Here is a 16,308-nt window from a genome sequence, read left to right as displayed (position 1 = left end):
ACCATTACCATCTTCCTTTGTGCTAGGTATGACTCCAGCCACCAGAAAGTTTTCCCCCTGATTCCCATTGACTTCAATTTTATGAGGGCTCCTTGGTACCACACTCGGTCAAATGCTGCCTTGATGTCAAGGGCAGTCACGCTCACCTCACCTCTGGAATTCAGTTCTTTTGTCCATGTTTGGACCAAGGCAGTAATGAGGTCCTGGCGGAACCTAAACTGAGCAGCGGTGAGCAAGTGCCGCTTGATAGCACTGTCGACGACACCTTCCATCACTTTGCTGATGATTGAGAGTAGACTGATGGGGCGGTAATTGGCCAGATTGGATTTGTCCTGCTTTTTGTGGACAGGACATACCTGGGCAATTTTCCACATTGTCGGGTAGATGCCAGTGTTGTAGCTGTACTGGAACAGCTTGGCTAGAGGCGCGGCTAGTTCTGGAGCACAGGTCTTCAGCACTACAGCAAGGATGTTGTCGGGGCCCATAGCCTTTGCTGTATCCAGTGCACTCAGCCATTTCTTGATATCATGTGGAGTGAATCGAATTGGCTGAAGACTGGCTTCTGTGATGGTGGGGATATTGGGAGGAGGCCGAGATAGATCATCCACTCAGCACTTCTGGCTGAAGATGGTTGCAAACACTTCAGCCTTGTCTTTGCACTCACATGCTAGACTCTGCCATCATTGAGGATGGGGATGTTTACAGAGCCTCCTCCTCCCGTTAGTTGTTTAATTGTCCACCACCATTCACGACTGGATGTGGCAGGACTGCAGAGCTTTGATCTGATCCGTTGATTGTGGAATCGCTTAGCTCTGTCTATAGCATGTTGCTTCCGCTGTTTAGCATGCATGTAGTCCTGCTCCTCCGGGCCCACAAGCTGTGCCTTTCTAGGCACCAACTGTTAGTCTCAGGCCTTCCCGCCTCCTTTCACGAGGCATAAAACAGAAGGGCCGGGAATCCTGGCCCCCCGGGGTTGAAATCGGGACGTCCAAAATAATGAAGGCCTGAAGCCTCTTTGAAAGGTTTTAAGGCCTGACCCGCCTCCTGGGAGCGGAGTGGTCGCCCGCCCTGGTGAAAACCGGAAATGGGTGGGTTGGATGCAAGTTGGGAGCGGTCTCAAATGGTGTCAATTTTCAATGCCCCCTCACCCCCAACCCACCTGTTTTTCACTTTGAAAATTGAGCCCTATGTGTCCTCCTCATTTCCCATCTAGCTTTGCATCAGCAGCAAATTTGGATACGTTACACTCGGTCCCTTCATCTAAGTCATTAATATAGATTATAAATAGCTGAGGCCCAAGAACCGAGACATGCAGCACCCCACTAGTTACAGCCTGCCAACCTGAGAATAACCCGTTTATCCCTACTCTCTGTTTTCTGTCCTTTAACCAAACCTTTCTGTAGCCATCTCTTTTAGAACCCTAGGATCTAGGCCATCAGGTCCAAGGGATTTATCGGCTTTTAGTCCCAATAGTTTGTCCAGTACTTTTTATCTAGTGATATTAATTAAGTTCTTCATGCTCATTTACCCCTTGGTTCCCCACTATTTTTGGAGTGCTTTTTGTGTCTTCTGCTGTGAAGACAGATACAAAATATCTGTTTAACGCATCTGCCATTTCCTAATTTCGCCAGTCTCAGCCTCTAAGGGACCAACGTTTATTTTTGCTACCACCTTCCTTTTTAAATACTTGTAGAAGCTCGGACAATCCATTTTTATATTTCTTGCTAGTTTACTTTCATATTCTATTTTCTCCCTTTATCAATTTTTAGGTCGTCCTTTGTTGGTTTCTAAAACTCTCCCAATCCCCAGGCTTATTTCTCTTCTTGGCAACATTATAGGCCTCTTCTTTCAATCTAATAGTCTCTTAACTTCTTTAATTAGCCACGAGTGGATCACTTTTCCCATGGAATTTTTATTTCTCAATGGAATATGTACTTGTTGAGAATATTGAAATATTTCTTTAAATGTTTGCCATTGCTATTCAACTGTCAAAACCTTTAATTTAATTTCCCAATCTACCTTTGACAACTTGCCCCTCATATCTATGTAAATGGCTTTATTTGAGTTTAAGACTCTAGTTTCTGACTTAAGTGAGTTACTTTCAAACTCAATGTGGAATTCCATCATATTATGATCACTCTTCCCCAGAGGTTCTTTTACTGTGAGATTACTAATTAATCCTATCTCATTACATAATACCAGATCTAAAATAACTTGTTCCCTGGTTGGTTCCATGACATATTGCTCTCGGAAACAGTCTCGAATACATTCTATGAACTTGTCTTCCAAACTACCTTTGCCAATTTGATTTGCCCAGTCTATATGCAGATTGAAGTCCCTATTTCCTTTGTTACACGCTCCCATTATTTCATGATTAACACTCTGTCCAACGGTATTGCTACTATTACGGGGCCTATAAACTAATTCCACCAGTGTTTTCTGCCCCTTGATATTTCTAATTTCCACCCATATTGATTCTACTTCCTGATCTTCCGAGCCAAGATCCTTTATCACCACGTCCTTATGTGATCCTTTATTATTAGAACTACACCTCCTCCTTTTCCATTCTGCCCATCTTTTCTAAATGTCATGTACCCTGGAATATTTAGTTCCCAACCTTGGTCATTTTGCAACCATGTCTCTGTAATGGCTATTATGTCAAACCCATTTATCTCTATTTGTGCAATTAATTCATCTATCTTGTTACGAATGCTCTGTGCATTCAGATAAAGAGCCTTTCATTTTGACTTTTTACCATTTTTTCCTGCTTTGACCGTATTTGTTGTTGCACTATTATTGGTATACTCTCTGTCCCTTCCTGCCACACTCTGTTCATCTTTTCCCAAATCACTACACTGTTCTATTGTCTTTACTTTTCTCATTAGTTTTCTAAATTTCCCCTCATCTGACCCCTTCCCCCACTTTTAGTTTAAAACCCTATTTACAGGCCTAGTTATTCGAACAGTTCTGGTCTCCATATTATAAAAAGGATATCGAGGCAGTGGAGAAGGTGCAAAAAAGATTTACTAGGATGATACCAGAAACGAGGGGTTATACCTATCAGGAAAGATTGAACACGCTGGGGCTCTTTTTTATGGAAAAAAGACCGAGGGGTGAACCGATAGAGGTCTTTAAGATTATGAAAGGGTTTGATAGGGTAGATGTAGAGAAGATGGTTCCACTTGCGGGGGAGACCAGAACTAGGGGCCATAAATATAAGATAGTCACTAATAAATCCAATAGGGAATTCAGGAGAAACTCTTTTTTTTACCCAGAGAGTGGTTAGAATGTGGAACTCGCTACCACAAGGAGTAGTTTAGGTGAGTAGCGTAGATGCATTTTACGGAAAGTTAGATAAACTCATGAAGGAGAAAGGAATAGAAGGATATGCTGAGCTTTTTCTGAAGTAGGGATGGAGGAGACTTGTGTGGAACATAAACCTGTTGGGCTGAATGGATGTATATTTACTGTACATATTATGTAATTCTATGTAATGACCAACTGCAAGGTTGATAGTTGTGGAATTTGAGCTACAACCTGAAACTGTTGCACAATCCACTGGTACAAAAAGACCAGAGGTATAACAGGCTCCATCACTAGGCAAAACTATTCTTTCTTGTAATGTTACACCATTATGTCACCTTGCTGTTGTTCTATGCCTAGCTCCAACTACATGTAATGGAGCCAACAATGGTAAAGATGGTGTTACAAATCAATTTATTATTTTCGTCCTACAAGTGGTCCATGTGCCTACCGTGTACTTTGTGGAAGTCATCCATTTTGGTTGAAAGCCAGCTTCTTCATTTTTTCCCCTCCCACAGTATGAAGTTTCTTCCTGATCAGTAGACAGCATTTATCCATTTGTAATACTCTACCAGGTTTGTTTTGTGATGTAGGGATTATGGGATTGCACAAGTGAGCTGAATATTGTTGCTCCCATGACCAATATGCCTGTGGAACCAGCTTCTGAGCCATTGCTGTCAAGCTTCCAATCAGCTCATTTGGATTGGTGGTTAGTCTGTTTCACAGAGGGATCAAGAAGCTAATTTCCTGCACGTCAAGGTGTTAAACTGAATTATGCACAATTAGTGCACTAAACTTTATGAACAGTGGTTATCTCAGATCAGTTCAGATGAAACTTTAACATTTCTGCTTGTTATTGATAAATTGCTCACCTTGCACAAGTAATTCCCTATTTAATGTCCCAGTGACTGACACAGAAAATTACCCTGTATACCTATCTTGTTGATTGAGTGAATTCAATGACAGAGAACAATATATACAGAGCAGCAAGTGCTAGATATCTGTGTGGCACTTTGAAAAATGATTCCTTATTCATTGGTCTATCAAGGGTTTCTTTGATCGATTACCATTTCATTTTAGGAAGAGGCAGTGGGCAAGTCATCAGGAGCTCTGAAATGAAAGGGAAAGGGACAGCAGAAAGGGATAGAGAGGAAGTTATGGAGACAGACGAGCAAATAAACAGATCAGGCAGACAAAAAATTGGTCAGCAAGGAGATTGCAGAAATTAACAGTCTACAAAAAGCAGGATTTTCTTTTAAAGAAAATTACGTATTTATAAATGGGACACAGTGACGTAACACTGGATGTACCAATGTCTTGTATTGCTGAGTGACAGTACTTAGACTTATATTTGTGCTCCCCAAATGGTGATTTTCTGATTCCTTTCAGGCAATTGTGAAGGGGGAGGTGGAAAAGGAAGATGGGGGGGAAAGAAAGAGTGAAATATTATAAATTAAGACAATATCTTTCCATGCCGAGAGGAAGGGGAAGGATGAAGCTACGGCACTACAGACTGTCTCCCTTCATATGCACCCCTTGTAACTAATAAAGGGCTGACAGCACGTCACTTGCTTGTCCTCTCAGGAAAGGTTGTTTCATGGCACAGGAAAATCCAGTGAGCAGAACTCCAGTTTTACATTTAATAATTCATTCTGCAGTGGTCCCCTGTACAATGGCGATTTCCCATTGGGATGGAAGAAAGAGAAAAGGAGGATGAGACGCCCAAAGAGCACTCTTGCACAACTCCTAGTTACTGGTGAACGTCTCAGATTACGACAAGAGAAAGATGATACTCAAAGTAAATTCTACATTTAAAAATAACAATTATTTATTCAGTGAGTATCTGAGCCATGTAGACCAGAAAGTCCCATGTTTGATCCCTGGTTTATACTGTGTTAGGGCACTACAACTGGCTTCAGCACTCTTGGAACTGTGCATGTAGACATCAGGCAAGTACAGAATCAAGCTGAGCTCTGATTCTCCCCCACACCCCCTGGGTAAAATAGCTTTCCAACACTCATCACGAAGGCTCACACATTAAAAATAGTCACTAGGACAAGATATTGGAGTGTGACTCATGCCTTTGGAATCACACCCAAGCAAGGAGAGGGGCATGGAGAGCAAATTGTTAAGGGGAAAATAGGAAACTTTTTTATTTGAAGTAACTATTTTTTCCATAGGTACTTATCATATTACAAATTGCACAACAGTTTATGCTGAAAGTTTATTTGCTTAATGTCAAAAGGAAAATACCAAAACTATATAAATTAAGGCTTATGCAACTTTTCTCACAGATTAACATGCCCCTAATTAGAGCATCCGGTGTATGAACTGCATCATTCTGGTTCATTCAAAAGAACAATAGTTAAAACTGATTAAGTACAAAAAAAAGCGAAGTGCTTAAAGTTGGCAGCCCAGCAGGTTTGGTGTAACAACATGTTTCACAATGAAGGGGTGGACAAGTTTGGCATGTTTGCCAAAGTCAACCCCTAAGGCAGCAAGTTCCTATTTCAGGTCCTTGTGGGAAGTACTGAGCATAGGTCAAGCTTACTTACAAGGGCAAGAATAGTCAGCAGCCAGGTCACCCTGTCCATTCTCCTGTATCTCCCAGCTGCCCCTTGCAGATAGGGGCAATGGCAGAGACCTAGGAGCATGTTACATATTTTATTAGATGGGAAAAAAGAAAATAACCTAAAATGTAGGCGGCGCTAAGATAATTACAAAAAAGTCAAAACAGCAATGACTTTGATCATTTAATTAAACAGTTAAATAAGTATAATGAGTATTCGAGTAGTAGTTGATTATGTATACAATGAAGCATGTTAAATTATCAAGTTTAGTATAATCAGGTTTTTTTTGTGTTTCTGGAGCACCTTGATTAAAGTTTTTTTTGTGGGGGGGCGGTGGGTGAGGGAAGACGGGTCAGAATTGGTCTGCAGAAATATGTCCCCTATTATCTGCTTAAATAGGGCATTGTTAATGCATTAAACTTTGTATGTGCCCACATCAGTAAGAAAATATTAGCCAACAAATCATTTTAAAAATCTGATTTTAAGGATATATAAAAATAATCTGTAACAAGACTTACGCTGCCCACAGTGAGTCCCAATATATCCCTTCTGACACATACAATGATCCTCAGCACAGGAGCCGCCATTCATGCATCTAATATTGCACTGTTGGACTGCAAAATAAACAGTTGCAAGTACAATTTAGTACAGTAATAACCAGATTATTTTCTATAGATCAAACCTTCGTGGATTTTAAAAAACTTAAATTCACTATTACAGAAAAAGTTGGAAAGCTTCTAAAGTGATTAGGCTGGAAAAACTGAGCGTACAGATAAGTAACCACTCTACGCAGATTCACTGTGAACAAAGATAGGCCTGAACCAATTAGCTTAAAAGGAGCATATTAAACTCTATTGATAAAGTTTATAAACATGTGCATTTAAAAGGCCAGATTCCCAGATAGGCTCTAAAAGTAAACATAGATGTTCCTGTACTGACTTGTTTAAAGGGATATGGAACAGTTGTAGCTTTAGGGTTTAGTAAGTCAGTCAATATGAGATAAAAATTTGAGAAGACTGCAGTAGTAGTCACATCTACCATTACTCTTAAATCAGGGTAATCAATCACAATAATGAAGTTATACACAAAATATTAACATAATAATATTAACCAAATAATCTCTAGTTGAATAGCAGGAGTTGTTGCAGGGTGGTTAAAGAATATTTTTTCAAGGTTTATTGCTAATTAGGGAAAAAATGATATTTTCATCATTATTGAGGGTTTACATTCATTAAACAATCAAAAAAAATATTGCTGTGGCACAGGACATCACTAACTACAAATATATACACAAAGTAGAGTTAACTCTACAATAAGTGTCAGTCTCAGTTGACATCAGCTTTCACACTTCCCCAGTAGGCCAATGCCACAACTGGATAGAGGTCCAGTGCTTAATTGAAAGGACAAGGTGAAAACTGGCAAACATTCCACCTTGGATTATACTTCAGCGTTCTCTACCAACTGCCACATAGTGGTTTTGGCAAAGGTTGCGAAGATGCCCTTGGCTACCTGCTTGTCCTCTCAGCTGGAGTGCAAATTTTGCAGCTAAGGGAGAAGAGATAAACGTGAAGGAAACTCTGGTGAGACAAAAATAAATCAAAATAAACAGTGAGAAGTGAATTCATAATTTGGAGTATAGTAACAAGAATCTCCAGTAATCTTCTGATTTCCCCTAGATTTATTAATATTTTCAGAAACAGTAAACGTGCACCATAAAGTCACTTTTAAATCCATGCCCACTTAATTAGAAATTAAGTGGGCTTACCATTTGTAAGCTCATTCTAGATAGATTTTTAATATTTTTTTATATATATATATAAAGTATTTTTGGTACAACTCAAAGCCATAGCTGAAACTTCACTAAGGAGCCACCTATAGCATAATATAAATTCTTGCCACTGATTTGAAACTAGTACCTTAGCAGTACAAGCAACATGTATCTTTCCTCATTGCCTGCCATGAACATCTGCATTACTGATAACGACTTGCAAAAGTCTAGTCTTGAGATTTCCTTCTATTAAAATTGTATTTTGTAAGAAATTAATTTCACATCCCAAGATGATAGGGAAATAAATAATCTAAATAATATGATTTAACTGACAAAAAATTTCTGGTTCATTATGGATTGAATATATTAAAGTATATCCATCCCAAGACTATGAAATACAAACAAACAGCAGACAGTGGAGACTCTCACTTGGCGTAAATGCAGATCTAAACTGCTTCGCCAAATTCCAACTGACATTCTCCTGCCAAAAACACATTTTCCTTCATCAGTGAATTTTTTCTCTGTTATGCTGCAGCAAAAAAGTCACATCATGGGTTCAAAAGAAGTACTGTTTGTGTAAACATGAATGTTCCCAACATAACCATAGGAGATACAGAAAAAAGAAACTTGCATATCGCACCATTTCCTGTTTAGCAGTATCTAAAATTCCCTAATTCATTGCAGGAATAATTTTTCTAACTCTGCACTAAAACTGTACTTGTAAAATTATTACATTGTTCACAACATATTTAAAAAGTTAACTTTTCCAGTGTAGGTGTGTAGTCCACCATATTATAACATATGTTTCAATAATATACGTAAAATCTGAATATGAAATATGCTTTGCAAGATAGAAGCCAATTAGAGCTTTTGTAAATAAAGTGATTTATATTGCATTGCTGGTCATCGGATCATGATTATCCTCCAGATCCAAAATCTTTATATGATTATACCCTTCCATATTATCAATCTTACCAACATGGCTAATAAGATAGCTAACCTCATGTAATTGTCAACTCCTTGAGGCTGTTTTTAATTGAATTTTACAGCTATCTACAAATATTTTTTCTTTCTTTTAAAAAAACTACTTGCATTTATATAGAGCTTTTAAAGTAGGAAAACAATCGAAGGTGCTTCACAGGAGAGTGATCAGACAAAATAAGCTCACAAAAGGTCTCCTGGGCTGCTCCTACAAAATTTTACCACTACCATGGAACTCTTCTGCCCACTTTTTGTTTGTAAAATTTTAACTAGCTCCACGGGCCTAATGTTACTACTGTCTGTTTTATTAAACTGTGACCATTAAACCAATACTTTTCTAATAATTTATTCCATTAAATATTTGAATACAATACAATACATAAAATAACAAATGTTTGACAAAAAAGTCTTCTGGTTTATGTCATCAGAACCCCTTCCAATTGAATTAGACTTTAGATGAAAATAATTAATATATCCACCATTACATTTGGGGGAAAAAAAAATCCTAGTTTATATACATCGTATCCCTAAATCACACTGTAGGATACGAGCATACAAATGCTTCATACATTTGTCTGAAATTCCTCTTGCTGTTTTAGCAGAAGCATTAGCCCATTTGTAACCTCTAGACTTGATTTCTCCAACATCCTGCTTGGCAGTCTCCCATCTACCACCCTCCATGAACTCCAATAAAACTCATCCTCTTGTATCCTAACTCACATAAAACCATGCCAACCCATCACCTCCATCTTTACTGATCGACATTGGTTCTCTATCCCCCAAAACACTGAATTAAAAGTTCTTGTCCTAGTTTTCAACTCCCACTGTCACACCCCACCCTACATCTGAAACCTCCTCTAGCCTTGCTCCCTCTCCCATACCCTCCAGTCCTCTGACTCTGGCCTCCTGTGCATCTCCTTCCTTTTATTCCTCCATTGGTGACAGAACTTTCAGCTACTTCAAATCCACTCTCTGGAATTCCCTCTAAACACCTCCAACTTCACTCTCCACTTTTACAAAACTTCTCAAAACCTATCATTACTGCCAAGTTTTTAAGCACCCCTCCAATCTTAAACTCTGCATCAGAGTCTTTATTCTTCTTTTTTTTTTCTTTCTCTTCTCTCCCAGCCCCAACCACCTTCCCCTTCACTCCACCCCCCACCATTAACGCACCTTAGGATGTTTTCTATGTTAAAGTTGATATATAAATGCAAGTTGTTTTTTTTGAAATGGGTAAACAATAAAATAGCAAGGAGAATTACAGACAAAAATGTAAACTGTTTGCATACTGGTATCATATACCATCATTTCAGAGCCTATGGCTTTTGTGACAGCATCACCCACCCTAACTGATGCTTGGTGGCAGTCTTTTCCCAGCCTCAACTGGTGTATCAGTAAACACAGCAAAAAATCAATATTTCACCCACCTCTCCATCACCACAACTTTGGAAGGAAAAATGTGGTTCCTGAGCAGTTATACAAATTACACCTGAAAGGGTAATTTCATGAAGCTCCACTGCCAACAGAGAAGTTCATCATTCATACGCACAGGTCAGACATAGGGTTATAAAATTATGGCCCTGATTCTATTGAGACTGCACACTGGCAATGGAACTTCAAAAATTATCCTTAATAAATTAATGTTTGATTGGAAGTGTTCAATTTATCAGAATTATGGCCAAAAGGAATGGGGAGTTTTAGGTTTGTTCAAATGGCTGAGAAGACATGCTCTTTAAAAATCTAATGTACTTCCCAAATTAACATGGACATCAAAGAAGAAAATAAAACACTTTACCTCTAACTTCGATTCGAGGTGTCCTTGTATTTTTTTCTAAATCCACTACTTTCTCCAATACAAATCTGTTACGGCAGCACAAATCTAGCTGCTTGGGTAAGAAAAATTACACTAACTGTGCAGTAGAGGGATGATTCAAAAATGAATGGAGAACTGGAGTTTATTTCAGCTGCACTGGCAGATCTAATAGTAACTGTCATTTGTAATTGAAAGTCCGCTGATGGTCAGCTAGTATATCAACAATATTGCTCATTAATATTGTTGATATTCTAGCTGACCTTCAATGCTGGGAAATGAAGCACTTCAAATCTTGGGCACCAAGTGTCAACAACAAGCACTCTCAGGTTAGGTACTGCATCAGAATAAAGTTCCCTCCACTCTGTTCCAGTACTTCTTTGTATAGCGTATAATTAAATCACAAACTGCTTAAAGATTTTGGTACACAACACACAGAGGAAATCTTCCCACAATGTGCCTCAGTTCCCATCTTCAAGAGAAGGATCTCCTAGTACACCTATATGATGCTTTTTCTTTTTCATCCTGTGACCTTAGTGAAATTGCCAATTACTGATGAATTAGAGGCAGCTTTCTGCCCCGGGCACCATGCTTACTAGGAACTGGATTGAGACTACTCAAGGTACTCTATGAACAAGACGATGAGTTTAATTTAAGGCACTTGAAAGCAGTATGGTCACAAAGCACACTGGTATACCAATGCACAACCTCACAGAATGGTGCATGTGAATTCATGCAAGAGTCACACATAACCACACAACGATGAGTTGCTGATCTCAGCCACAACACCAGGAGGAAAGCATCAACTCAAGGTCAAGCATTTCCCCATAAAGGCAGAAAGGAGGATCAAAAGAATAATCTCCAGGTCATTCTCACACATCCATTAGCTTACAGTTTCAAGGCAGTATAGAAAAGGTTTTGGAAAAGGTCTGCACCTGCGTCTCCAAAGAAAAGAAAACAGCTTACGAAAATAGAGAAAAAAAGTTAATCCCTTACAGGAAAAAAATTAATTACTTCATAAACAATCAATTTCATAGTATGTTAACTCACTTGATTTTGAGCCACAGGTGGGTGCTATCTGACCATTCGGGCATGTGCATATGTTTGGTCGTGAACAAAATCCGTCACCACATGAGTTCCTGCAAATTGCTGAAGTGGGAAAAAAGTGCAGCTTAGTCTAAATGTTTTTTTAAAACTGACTCAATAGATTTATAAATTACAAAATGCACTATGGAAATGAAAAGCTCTAACATTTCATCCATTATTTTCTTCTCCATTAATACTCCAGCCTTCATCAAGTTGCTTGATTTTTGGCATTACTTTACAACTATTTGCCACCCCACTTCCCATTTCTCTCACTTACGGACAATGCATTGGTTTCCACCAGGTAATGTTTTCCATCCCGGACAGCAGTATGAATGGAAACGAGATCCACAAACATTTGGCCTAAAAAAAAGTGAATCAGTTAAACATATTTATTCACAGTTAAAAATACTCCAAATCTTTAAGCTGATGTTTACATTGACACTTCTACACATCCCCTAATCATGAATTGTGTGCCATTATATTTTTTTTAGAATAACTCCGGTAAAGGCACTTTTACATTTAATCCAGGTTTTGGGAAGCAGGCATAGAAGACCAATGCCTTAGAATTAGGCTCTCTGAATGGTAACATACATATGCTTAATACCTCCATGAGAACCCTTAGTTATTATAATCTAAACATTTACCTGTTTATTTTAAATGAGTTAAAAGAGCTGACAAAGGGCTGTTATTAGATTCATACACCACTAAAAGAGCCCAATTTCAAATCATATATCTCCACTTTGTATCTAGCTCTACGTCCTTAGCAATCTACAAAAGGAGGTCGTCATTCTGATGGCATGAAAAAGTGGGTTGTGTGGAGGTCGATGCATTTAAGTGCCATTAACTGCAGGAGCACTGAACATTGGTCATTAACAGCACTGATATAAAGCACCCTAAAAGGACACGATGGGCCGAAGGGCCTCTATCCGTGCTGTATAACTCTAAAATTCAGATCATAAAGCAAACTACAGGGTCCAACTCAATTGCAATTTTGCTGTTTTTGAACAGACTCCTAAATAATATGGTAGACAGTGACATTGGGTTAAAAGCCTCTTGTAGAGAAAAAAAATCTGTATAATCTAAAGAGACAGTTTCCCAAAAAAGCTTAATGCAGACTGGCAAACTACTACTGAAATGAATTTCAGAGCAATAACATTAAAGATCTTAAAATTTGCCTTTTTATTAATATTAATTAATAATGATACAAACTTCATCAGTTGGGTTCTTGTATTAAAATATGTGGGAGGTTCAGTGCTTATTCAACATCAAAATAGATACTTCCATATTTTATGTTTGCAAAGTTTTAGGCAAGGCTATATGGCATAAACCAACGGTCAATCAGGACAGTGGCATGACACAGTTATCCTAAATACATAAACTAAATGTGAAAGATTCCCGTGTTCAGAAAATATTTGGGCTTATGTAGGACTTGATATTAATCGATCTCCCTAGCCTTTTTTTTGTTAAAAGAGGAGCTTTATAAAGTTTACAACATGGATGAACTGCGAATTTAAAACTCATCACTCATATCAGTACTATCTGTATTTCAAGTAGTGAAATACCAATTTTATTTTAGAGAAAACAGTAAATCATTCTGTAACAAATGCGTGTTAATCAAGTGTATTGAACATTTAAGGGCCTATTTTCAAAATATGCACTATTAGTGGACAGCTGCGCCCATGGACTGTGCATATGGGAAATCGCAGGCACAGCTCCTTCCTGGTAGCATACATTCAGAAAATTCCTCCTTTAGCCAGTTTGGATCAGTTGGTAGCATTCTCGCTTCTTAGGGTGGCGTTCAAGGCATACTCCAGGACTTGAAGATATAATTTCAGCTGCAAGGGCTGATGACAATGCTGCTTGTTCAGATGTTGGATCAGGTGGATGTATTTGAAGAGCAGGGTATGATTATCCTAGTGTCCTCATCAACATTATTCCAGTCATTCTTTTCATTTACTGTTTGTGAAATCTTACTATGTGAAAATTGCCTGCTACATCTGACTACGTAACAGCGACTTTACTTCCGAAAGTAATTAATTGGATGCGAAGTGCATTGGGGATATCCCCACGACCTGATGGGGCTCTATATAAATGCAAGCTTATCTTTATAAAGGAGTACATAGAATTGTAATATCATAGAGCATAGAAGGCGGACATTCGGCCCATCCTGCCTGTGCCAGCTCTTTGAAAGAGCTATCCAATTAATTTCACTCCCCCACTCTTTTCTCATAGCCCTACATCACCTTTAAAATAAAAACACACTCAATGGGGACCTCTGGATATCAAGGGCTGTATATTGTACTTGCAGCTTTATTTATATTTAGTCAGTCTGCGAGTTTCAGATTTATATTAAAAGGTTTAGTAGCTAATCCAATTACAACGCACAAAATCCGCCCTATAAACCCATCTGAAGCGTAAATAAAATTGTAGTCAAAGAGCAACTTCAATACTGTGGCGCTGGGAGAATAGCTAGAACTGAATTTTTTTTTAGAAGGAAAATTATGATCTTGAAAGAAATTTTATCTCACTTGATCTTAAGCGGGTTACATAAAACCAATAGTTCACTAAAAGTAGTAAAGAGAATACGGGCGTAAAACAATAACTATTGTATAAAAAAACGATATAAACAACTGTTGAATATGTCTTCCATTAAGAGGTTTTCTATTGATGTCCCGATTTTAAAGTGACATTTTGGTGACTTTTCCCCAGGTTGAAGTTACCATAACTCAATTAAATGAATCCGCGACCCACCAGCTCTGTCCTCTTCTACCACGCTGTGCTATTTTCCACTCTTGCGCTCATTTTAACTTTAATGCCTGGTCCAAGGTGTTAAAGACAAAACTATTTGGTAAAAGCGCAGCCTGGTTTCTTTACACCCACTAACAGAATGCACATCATGGCTTTGGAAGCAAACAAACCTCGCTACATCCAACAAATAAATTAATCGCTTGTATATTCAGTCACATCCATAGGAATCGTTACTGTTACCAAAATACCTACTCAGGATAAAACAAACCCATCTGAGCAGGGCACTTTTAAACCTTATGATTTCTATAGGCCGGTATATTTTAACAATGTGACTATAAACACCAATATTTGCAACAAGCTGTAAAACATTTGATAATTTTCTCGTCCATCAAACCCCCCCTCCCAACTAAAAAGATTGTAGTCGTCTTCGCCAATTAATAAAAATGCACCAAAGCTGTGCCCACAGTTCAGATCCTTCCAAACCCGGGAAAAGGCAACGCGAGAAAAGTTCAGCAGAATAATATTTGCAACAACAAAAAAAAAAGTTTAACGTATTGCTTAGAATAATTGAGCTTCAGTAATTTACACTGGGGCACCGGATTCTGCATTAAAACTGTAGATAAGTTCCAGATGGAAAGAAATGCAATGTTATCAGAACATTTCAATACATCTGCTAACGGGTTAATACTCTGCATAGAATCAGAGGTACAGGCGGGGGGGGGGGGGCTCCTTCTGTACCTACACGTCCCTTCAACTTCACATCCAGGAATCTATGTGTTGCTTTAAGAAAAAACAGGGGAGCAAATTTGCTGATGTGGAAATGCAGCAACTGAACTAAAATTCAGTTAAAACGTCTTACTTTGGCGAAAGAAGTCCGTTAGCAACGGACACTTTCAGAAAAGCATCTACATACGTTTCTAAAAAGAACTTTTTATTAATGCAATATACTCCCCAAGTCTCTTTTTTTTAAAAAAAAGCATGGTGGTTTTAATTATAAAGTCTGCCTTGACGTCCGTCCCACATTTTGCTGCAGAAAACGCAGACTAATAATAAGCAAAATATCCACTCCTCGAGTTTCGATCCATTTCGTTATTCGCTGAAGCTAAATAATTGATTTTAACGTGTTTTTGAGGGGGGGGGTGCAGACTAGAATATGGAAGATAAGGATGTAGGGAAAATATATTTTCATATAAAATAAGCCCCAATCAGTAACGGTAACATTTACCCTTTCAGTGCATCCTGGCTTGATCCGCCTCGTCTTCTTGACCTATTTGCAGTCTTCTGGTTGTTATTATTATATCTATCAGCATTGGGATCCTGCTCCGCCGCACCTACGCCTGTCTGCACCGCAATAGATAAAAAAGTTGTAAATCCCACGGAAAGCTTCAGCAGCCACCGTATCCACATAGTGTACTCGAGGCTGGACTCCCTCCCGTCTCAGCCAAACACTCCGGTGCTCCAAGGGGGAGAGAGGGGGGGGGAAAACAAAAAACTGGATTTCAGCTACTGCAACCCCACAGTTTCGAGAGGCAAAAATAAAACTGAAAAAAAGGGGGGATTTTTTTTATAAATCTCTACAAAGCCCGTTCAAAAAACTGAGGGAAAAGTTTGAGTAAAAAACAATTCTAAACTCCAGAATTTCCCGTTGAGATCCAAAAGAAAAAGCAGCTGAAAGGGAGAAAAAAAAACCATGAGTGGAAAATAATCTTTTTTTTTAATATTAAAAAAATTATATATATATGCCCGGGCTGCCGTGTGCACTGCAGGCGCTCGCGAAGCCGTTGTCTCGACTACATGTACTTGAGCTGCGCGAGAGTCCGCTCTGAGATAGCTCGCGCCCCGCTACCTTCCCTCCAACCGCCTCTCTCCCCCTTTGCCGCGCGCCGCCTCCCGCTCACTCCGCGCGCCCTGCTCTCGCGAGCGTAAACCCAAGCCCTAACTGGCGCTACGCGAGGAGGCGTCGATGTGCTCCCGTCTGTCAGTGGAAGGAGGTAGGGTTTGAAGCTGAGCCGAAAAGAGAAAGTTGGGGAAGTGCATCGCAG

At 39.0% G+C, this 16,308-nt stretch overlaps 1 protein-coding gene across 4 annotated transcripts in view; it reads right to left on the bottom strand.

The window, feature by feature from the left end:
• Positions 1-16,104, bottom strand: part of LOC137304686 (fibrillin-1-like) — a 462,162-nt gene extending 446,058 nt beyond the window's left edge. For all 4 annotated transcript variants that reach the window (XR_010958610.1, XM_067973343.1, XM_067973344.1 and 1 more), the window contains exons 1-4: positions 15,492-16,104; positions 11,796-11,878; positions 11,483-11,581; positions 6,392-6,487 (exon numbers count right to left, since the gene is read on the bottom strand). Coding sequence is in view for 3 of the 4 variants with exons in the window: in XM_067973343.1 (XP_067829444.1) it covers positions 6,392-6,487; positions 11,483-11,581; positions 11,796-11,878; positions 15,492-15,673 (460 nt within the window). In the remaining variant the exon portion in view is untranslated. The remainder of the gene's footprint in view (positions 1-6,391; positions 6,488-11,482; positions 11,582-11,795; positions 11,879-15,491) is intronic.
• Between the last annotated feature and the right edge of the window lie 204 nt (positions 16,105-16,308).

Source organism: Heptranchias perlo, chromosome 38 (assembly GCF_035084215.1).
Source record: "Heptranchias perlo isolate sHepPer1 chromosome 38, sHepPer1.hap1, whole genome shotgun sequence".
Taxonomy (NCBI): Eukaryota; Metazoa; Chordata; class Chondrichthyes; order Hexanchiformes; family Hexanchidae; genus Heptranchias; species Heptranchias perlo.
The sequence above is the reverse complement of the archived record's forward strand: the minus strand, read 5'-3'. Positions and strand labels throughout refer to the sequence as shown.